The sequence below is a fragment of the Oncorhynchus clarkii genome, unplaced genomic scaffold (genome assembly GCF_045791955.1).
Source record: "Oncorhynchus clarkii lewisi isolate Uvic-CL-2024 unplaced genomic scaffold, UVic_Ocla_1.0 unplaced_contig_8868_pilon_pilon, whole genome shotgun sequence".
Classification (NCBI taxonomy): domain Eukaryota; kingdom Metazoa; phylum Chordata; class Actinopteri; order Salmoniformes; family Salmonidae; genus Oncorhynchus; species Oncorhynchus clarkii.
Genome location: NW_027259010.1, coordinates 35,329 through 44,037, shown reverse-complemented (window position 1 = coordinate 44,037; position 8,709 = coordinate 35,329). Strand labels below are relative to the sequence as shown.

Below are 8,709 nucleotides of genomic sequence, written 5' to 3'. Positions count from 1 at the left end.
TGACACCCCTGGTCTAAAGTGATGTGTATAGTGGTGTGTATAGTGGTGTGTGTAGTGGTGTGTATAGTGGTGTGTGTATAGTGGTGTGTCTATAGTGATATGTCTATAGTGCTGTGTCTATAGTGGTGTGTATATAGTGGTGTGTATAGTGTTGTGTGTATAGTGATGTGTGTATAGTGGTGTGTGTATCGTGGTGTGTCTATAGTGGTGTGTATAGTAGTGTGTATAGTGGTGTGTCTATAGTGGTGTGTCTATAGTGATATGTCTATAGTGCTGTGTCTATAGTGGTGTGTATATAGTGGTGTGTATAGTGTTGTGTGTATAGTGATGTGTGTATAGTGGTGTGTGTATAGTGGTGTGTATAGTGGTGTGTATATAGTGGTGTGTCTATAGTGGTGTGTATAGTGGTGTGTATATAGTGGTGTGTATAGTGGTGTGTCTATAGTGGTGTGTATAGTGGAATGTATATAGTGGTGTGTCTAGTGGTGTGTGTACAGTGGTGTGTATAATGGTGTATATAGTGGTGTGTCTATAGTGGTGTATACAGTGGTGTGTCTGTAGTGGTGTGTCTAGTGGTGTGTATATTGGTGTATGTCTAGTGGTGTGTGTATAGTGGTGTGTGTATAGTGGTGTGTGTACCTCATGCAAATGTTTGTATCTAAATGAACATAGTTCAGATTTTTGCGTGTGCATGTGCATGTGCATGTGTGTGTCTCAGTACTCACAAGATGGGCTGCACTGCTGGAGGCTGGCAGAGACCTCGGCCAGAGTGTGTCTGTGGGAGGGGTCTAAAGAGAGGGTTGCTGCCCCTCCCTCCTCTTGCAGCTCCCCTTCCTGTGGCTCCTCCCCCTGGTTTCCATGGTGATCCTGATCACTAATGCAGGTCGGTAGCAGAGTGTCGTGGTCAGGGTTGGGGGTCACCTTTTCGGTGCCCTGGGGGAGTCTGAGGGAGCGGAGCTCTTTCACCTTCTCCAGCATGAGACGGTAGATAGCAGAGAAGTGGTTGTAGCTGCTGCTCTGAAGAGACTATAGAGAGAGAGAGAGAGAGAGAGAGAGAGAGAGAGAGAGAGAGAGAGAGAGAGAGAGAGAGAGAGAGAGAGAGAGAGAGAGAGAGAGAGAGAGAGAGAGAGAGAGAGAGAGAGAGAGAGAGAGAGAGAGAGAGAGAGAGAGTGGGAGAGGAAGAGAGAGAAAGCGAGAGAGAGGGAGAGCGAGAGAGATGGAGAGAGAGAGAGGGAGCGAGAGAGATGGAGAGAGAGAGAGAGGGAGAGAGAGAGAGAGAGAGGGAGAAGAAGAGAGAGACAGCGAGAGAGAGGGAGAGAGAGGTAGAGCGAGAGAGATGGAGAGAGGGAGAGAGAGAGAGAGAGAGAGAGAGAGAGAGAGAGAGCTATTGAAATTACAGTAGAAAATGTAGCTACACAGATATGGAGTTACACATAGGACTCACACTGGTTTCTTAGTATTTCTCCCACTCACCTCAATGGTCCTCTGCCGGTCGATGCCCAGGGTCTGCATGAGGCCAAGTACTGGCTCGCTGTAATTCTCCACCAGACAGGGCTCTGCATCAGGGGCAGGGGTCGGCTGGGGCGTCTCTGGAGGGGCTGCCGTGGCCGGGGGGTCCCACTTCATCCAGCGGTGCTTCTTGATCCGGGCCACCGTGATCCGCTTGGCCGGTTCAATTACTAACATCCTCCGCACCAGGTTCTCACAGTCTGATGGTATGGAGGGAGATAAGGGACAAAATGAAGAGGGTTTCAGAACCGGCTGAGGTCACTGTTGTAGTTTGATTGGTTTTAGTGTTCTATGACCTAAGGAAAAGTTTTGTTGGTGGTGACAACAGCAGTGCTTGGTTGATGTAACACAACATGGATTTATAACATCTATAATCATATCTAACGTTGTCTGTGAATGGGTGTGAAATGGCACCCTATTATCAAGGGCTGGGAATTACCAGGGACCTCACAATGCAATATTATCACCATTCGATATGTATTGAGAGTTGATGTATCAAACATATTGGTCACTATATGTCTGCTGCAGAGAGACAAGCGAGAACGTGAGAATATGAGATTTGATCAGTCATGGAAATAAAAGTGCTGAAAACATGTTGGCTCACTATTTAAAAAGAAGATGGAGAATAAGCTATAGGAGGAAAAATACCAGAGTTTTGGCACAACTACAGTGAACTAGCACTAGCTAACGCAACCTAGCAACAACAAACAAAATATATACAGTACTAGTCAAAAGGTTGGACACACCTACTAATTCAAGGGTTTTTCCTTATTTTTACTATTTTCTACATTGTAGAATAATAGTGAAGACATCAAAACTATGAAATATCACATGGACTTGGTATTTTACCAAATAGGGCTATCTTCTGTTTACCACCCCTACCTTGTCACAACACAACTGATTGGCTCAAACGCATTAAGGAATGAAATTCCACAAATTAACAAGGCACACCTGTTAATTGAAATGCATTCCACCTTATGAAGCTGGTTGAGAGAATGCCAGGAGTGTGTAAAGCTGTCATCAAGGCAAAGGGTGGCTACTTTTAAGAATCTAAAATCTAAAATATATTTTGATTTGGTTAACACTTTTTTGGTAACTACATTTTACAGTGTAGAAAATAGTAAAAAATAAAGAAAAATCCTTGAATGAGTGGATGTGTCCACACTTTTGACTTGTACTGTATATATACCTTTTTTTTAATCGATACTTGGAGTCAAAGTATCGATATAATATCTTCCAAAATAATATTGCGATATGTAACTGTATTGATTTTCGCCCCGATCACTACTCTAATCTATACACAGCACTAACGTATTGCACTACTACAGAGTAGCATACAAAATAGGGAATAGGGTGCGGTTTCAGCCTTGTGCCGTGAGAATCTGTCATGTCACCAGTCCTGCAGGACAGTACCTTGGGACATGTAGAAGGGGATTCTGAAGCGGCCCTCCCGGACCCTCTGTCTGAGCGCGGGGAGGGAGGGGCCGTCAAAGGGCAGGACGCCACACACCAACACGTACAGCACCACGCCCAGACTCTGAACACCAAAAGAGGGGGGCGAGATGAGCACCACAGTCCTGCTACTTCCTACTACTATTAGTACTACTGTCACTACCAGATAAAGATATAGAATTCATGATGAATCATCTCTGCACCACAATAACCACCTATAAGGTTATTACAGTACAAGAGGGATTCTGAGATCTGAAAACATACAACCTTCATCTGCACTTTCATTCCCATGATATTCCAATGGGTTAAATATAAATAATCAACCCAAAGCAAGAGAATAGGAGAGAAACCATCCCTTCCTGGTCCCTTACCCAGATGTCTAGAGGAGGCCCCTCGTACTCAATCCCCTCAAACACCTCTGGAGCGGCGTAGGGCGGGGACCCACACCAGGTGGACAGAAATTGTCCTTCACTGAAGAAGTTCCCAAAACCAAAGTCTACAGGGAGGGAGAGGAAAAAGTCCATTAATATCAGAGGATACTATCCCTAAAGCCAGGGCTGTTCAATCCTGGAAAGCCAAAATATTTCTGTTTTTCATCCTCTCCTTCTAATCAGGGACTGATTCAGACCTGGGATACCAGGTGAGTGCAATTAACTACCAGGTAGAACCAAAAAACAGAGATGTTTTGGCCCACTAGGACTGGAATTGAAAAGCCCTGCCTAAAGCCCTTGTGAATCCTCTGGAACATTCTCATTCATATCATAGGACACATATGCACATGACAAGGGACACCATAGCAACCATACTGTAGGTGAAAAATTGTGTCATGACGTTGGCCTGGGGGTAGGTTTATGACAGTCATAAATACCTCTTCCCCCCTTTTTCCTCTCTCTACCCTACTGATGTGACATTTGAAATTCCCTTGGTTAACATAGAGATTCTGGGAACATCAGAAGGTGGGGGGAAATGAACTATATTCTGGTAATCCGACCAATTGAACATATGCGGTGGTACTTAATGAATATGATGTCAGTTCGGTTGTCATCTGGGACATTCTCATCAATGATAGGATGACAAACTCTACAGTGGAAAGTCTGCACATTGTAGTTATTGGAGTCACATGGAATTGTTGTTCACTTTAAATGTTTGAATATAAAATTATTGGTGAAGAGATTAAATGTAATTTTAGCTTCCAAATGAGAGATTTGGGTTTTCATAAGTTTAGGGCTCTGCTCAATTAGTGCCCGCCCCTGTGAAGAGACATGGGTTATAAAACTTTTCAAACACACCCTTCTCGCTCCACGATATAAAGCCTTGACGAAAATGTAACCTCCTGTTCCAAGTACATGAGGTCTGCAGCCTCTGCGTTAAAAGGACTAACATGTCAACTACAGAACTAAGCCAACCTCAGCGTGAGCTTTGGTTGCGAATGGTATGAACTTTGAACTCTTATTCACTACAGAAGTGATACCTCCTAGCCGTTGAGTTAGCCACAGCAGCTGCAAACGCCGGCTAGGAAAGAACAGACCGAGTATCCCGTCTACCACACAACGACGTTACTACAACGTATCCAATTGACCACCAGAGACATTCTTCAAAGGACAAAGGACTCAGTTTGGCAACCCAGCCTTCCATCTACCACCAACCTACCGAAGCGCAGCTCAGAGTAAATATTTATTGCATTTTCCTTTTCCAAATGGGCGGTAATTTAGAATGCATAAGATACTGTATTTACGATAGCACAGCTTCTTCCCTTTGTCCCTCAGTCTTCCCACTCTTTCACTCAAACCCAGCCCCTTTTCTTTTGTGTAACCAGCTGTCATATCTGTTCTGCCCGCCAGGGACGTTTTCCTTTATGATGTAATTTGTAATCAAGGTATAATTAATTCTGTGTATATGTAATTCTGTGTGATTAATTAGGTATTTAGCAAATAAATAATTAAACCCAATTTTGTATTGCTGATTCAACTTGTTAGCCAGGGTTCGTGAAGATAACCAATAATTTACAACTTTCAGATGAGACTGAATTAAGGTGACGATTAATATTGACTGCTATTGATGTCAAATATTACTAGGTCTTTAAGAGTTTATTCGGAAGATAACAGCTCTATAAATATTATTTTGTGGTGCCCCGACTCTCTAGTTAATTACGTTTACATGATTAGCTCAATCAGGTAATATTAATTACAGAGAAAGGATTTTATAGAATAGCATGTCATATCACTTAATCCAGCATAGCCAAAGACACGACAATTGTTTACATTTTTTAAACCACAACCTTTAATAGAATCTAATAAAATATTATATAATATACAGTGCATTCGGAAATGATTCAGGCCCCTTGACGTTTTCCACATTTTGTTATGTTACAGCCTTATTCTAAAATTGATCAAATACATTTCCCCCTCATCAATCTACACACAATACCGCATAATGACAAAGTGAAAACAGGTTTTTAGAAATGTTTGCAAATTTATTACAAATAAACAATAGATATACCTTATTTACATTTTGGATTGATGAGGGTAAAAACGATTATATCAATTTTAGAATAAGGCTATAATGTAACAAAATGTGCAAAAAGTCAAGGGGTCTGAATACTTTCCGAATGCACTGTGGCTTAATTACTAACTAAAGCAATTCTATTTGGCCTGTTTTTTAAATATCCATCTTTCTGTGATTCAAGGTTGATTGATTTCCGAGCCTCTCCTTTCTGCCTGTACCTGCTACTTTGATGTCCATGTTGGAGTCCAGCAGAAGGTTCTCAGCCTTCAGGTCTCTGTGGACGATGTGGTTGCTGTGGCAGTAGTCCACCGCTGACAGGATCTGACAGAACTTCCTGCGAGCCTCACTCTCACTCAGCCGCCCCGACGACAACAAGTAGTCTACAGAGGGTGGGTGGATGGGAGAGGAGGGGATAGAGGGTGGGTGGATGGGAGAGGAGGGGATAGAGGGTGGGTGGATGGGAGAGGAGGGGATAGAGGGTGGGTGGATGGGAGAGGAGGGGATAGAGGGTAGAAGGATGGGAGAGGAGGGGATAGAGGATGGGATGTAGCGAGAGGAGGGGATAGAGGGTGGAAGGATGGGAGAGGAGGGGATAGAGGATGGGATGTAGCGAGAGGAGGGGATAGCGGGTGGAAGGATGGGAGAGGAGGGGATAGAGGATGGGATGTAGGGAGAGGAGGGGATAGAGGGTGGGAGGATGGGAGAGGAGGGGATAGAGGGTGGAAGGATGGGAGAGGAGGGGATAGAGGATGGGATTTAGGGAGAGGAAGGGATAGAGGGTGGGAGGATGGGAGAGGAGGGGATAGAGGGTGGAAGGATGGGAGAGGAGGGGATAGAGGGTGGAAGGATGGGAGAGGAGGGGATAGAGGATGGGATGTAGGGAGAGGAGGGGATAGAGGGTGGAAGGATGGGAGAGGAGGGGATAGAGGGTGGAAGGATGGGAGAGGAGGGGATAGAGGGTGGAAGGATGGGAGAGGAGGGGATAGAGGATGGGATGTAGGGAGAGGAGGGGATAGAGGATGGGGTGGAAGGATGTAGAGGAGGAGGAGAGGAGGGGATAGAGGATGGGATGTAGGGAGAGGAGGGGATAGAGGGTGGGAGGATGGGAGAGGAGGGGATAGAGGGTGGAAGGAGGGGAGAGGAGGGGATAGAAGGTGAATAATGAGGAATGTAATTGATTGGTTGGTTCAGATTGTTTGATTGAATCATTGTAAATAATTAGTGATCAAGTACACATGTGCACACACACAAACACACTGTTCTAAGAGATTGCAACAAGCATCATGGACACCTCTAGAGCGACACCCTTCCACTTACCAAACATCTCTCCGTTCCTGGCATACTCCATCACCATGTACAACATGTCCTTAGTTTCCATGACCTGCAAGACACAAGAGAGGCACACTCACTGATAAATACAACTTAAATATACATTTCCCATGTCATTATTACATGTAAGCCTGTGGAAGAGTGTGCCCAAAGCGTAATGCGAGAATATGACAGCAGGGACCATATTAGAATCCTTAAAAACCATTACAAAAAACAAGTTAAAGTTTCTCTGTTTTAAGAAATATTTGCTTTGAGACCATATTGGAAGTAGGGGTGGGTTGACGGGGTCGTCATTTTCCATTCTGAAAATCCCCATGTGACTCATAGAGCTGGGGGTGGCTGGGCTGAGGGCTGGGAAACATACACTTAACCCCTATTACAAGATAAACAACCTGACCTTTCAAAATCTTCCATGTAGAGAATGAGAGAGAGGGGGCAGAGAGAGAGAGAGAGAGAGAGAGAGAGAGAGAGAGAGAGAGAGAGTAGTTCCACAACTCTCTCCTCTACCTGATAAAGCTTGATAATGCTTGATAAAGCTTGTAAAGCTTGATAAAGCTTGATGGCTGAGAAGCTACCTGATAGAGCTCGATAATGTGTGGATGGTTGAGGAGCTACTTGATAGAGCTTGATAATGTGAGGATGGTTGAGGAGTTACCTGATAGAGCTTGATAATGTGCGGATGGTTGAGGAGCTTCATCACCTCGACCTCTCTGTAGATCTTCTTCAGGTCAGAGGGCTCCAGTCTCTTTTTATCAATGATTTTAATGGCCACCTGTGTGTACAGAAAGCAGATAGTTAATTTCAAAATGGCACCCTAACCCCTATACAGTGCACTACTTTTGACCAAAGCCCTGGACCCTGTTCAAAAGTAGTGCACTGTGAATATACAGGGAATAATGTGCCACTTCAGGCGCTGCCAAGGTCCCATTCCAGCCTGGTCACATATACTAGACGCAATATAGTAAATGTAAATCCGGGGACACTCAAATTAGTAGGATATGATACTTTGGGATTTTGTCAAAGAGGCCCTTTATCCACTTCCCCAGAGTCAGGTGAACTTGTCGATTCCATTTGTATGTCTCTGTGTCCAGTATGAAGTAAGAGGTCATTTTGAGAGCCAATGCTAACTATCATTAACACAATGACTGGAAGAGGTGGAGTTGAATATTGGAGGTTAATGGTGTAGGGAATACATGTTTCATATGCATTATGCATGCGTAATTACGCACCTGGGTTTTTGTGACTTTGTGACAAGCCAGTTTAACTACAGCGAAGTTTCCCTTCCCCAGCGTCCTGATGATCTCGTAGAAACCGACCTGAACCGGCCCCCCGGGGCATGGCTGGCTCAGGGGCGAGCCATCGGATAAAACCACCATGTTGCAGAGGCACCCAGTGACTGGATAAACCTATTGTCCATTTCCCAGGATTAGAGTACCGTTATTAGGCCACTCCCGTAAACACAATTGAGAGAACATATGTTGTCAATATATAGGCTGCATATAGTAGGAAAGAAAAAATATACAATTGTGATATTAAATCTAGTAGTCCTAGGCTATACATCTCAACACCTTCCAAAAAGTGTAATTCCATTTAACTATTTATGTGAGAAGACTATAGCCTACGTAACAGCGTAAGACAAACAGATATCCTTTAGCCAACAAGTATTGAAATAAAAACAGACCATATCTTATTATTAATTTGCAAAACAAAATCATGTAATTTACCTTCACAGAAAATCTCCAGTTCAGTACATCCACCTATGTTGTTGGAATCCTCCGCCGTTCTAGAACAGTGTGCGCATCCAGGCTACTTCCCTAACTGCGCACAGACGATTTGTTCCTCATATTTTGTTAACGGGGGATAAATCTGGTATGCAATAATCCACACAACCTCTGTAACTCAAACTCGGCTGGA

The 8,709-nt window shown here is 44.0% G+C and overlaps 1 protein-coding gene across 1 annotated transcript; it reads right to left on the bottom strand.

Moving 5' to 3' along the window:
- Nucleotides 1-714: 714 nt before the first annotated feature.
- On the bottom strand, nucleotides 715-8,197 carry LOC139399414 (serine/threonine-protein kinase SIK1-like). The gene is made up of 8 exons (XM_071144823.1): nucleotides 8,025-8,197; nucleotides 7,451-7,567; nucleotides 6,784-6,847; nucleotides 5,685-5,846; nucleotides 3,333-3,457; nucleotides 2,923-3,046; nucleotides 1,474-1,709; nucleotides 715-1,026 (listed from the first exon to the last, which is right to left on the bottom strand). The coding sequence occupies exons 1-8, from the start codon at nucleotides 8,169-8,171 to the stop codon at nucleotides 715-717; spliced, it is 1,287 nt and encodes a 428-aa protein (XP_071000924.1). The 5' UTR covers nucleotides 8,172-8,197.
- Nucleotides 8,198-8,709: the final 512 nt, after the last annotated feature.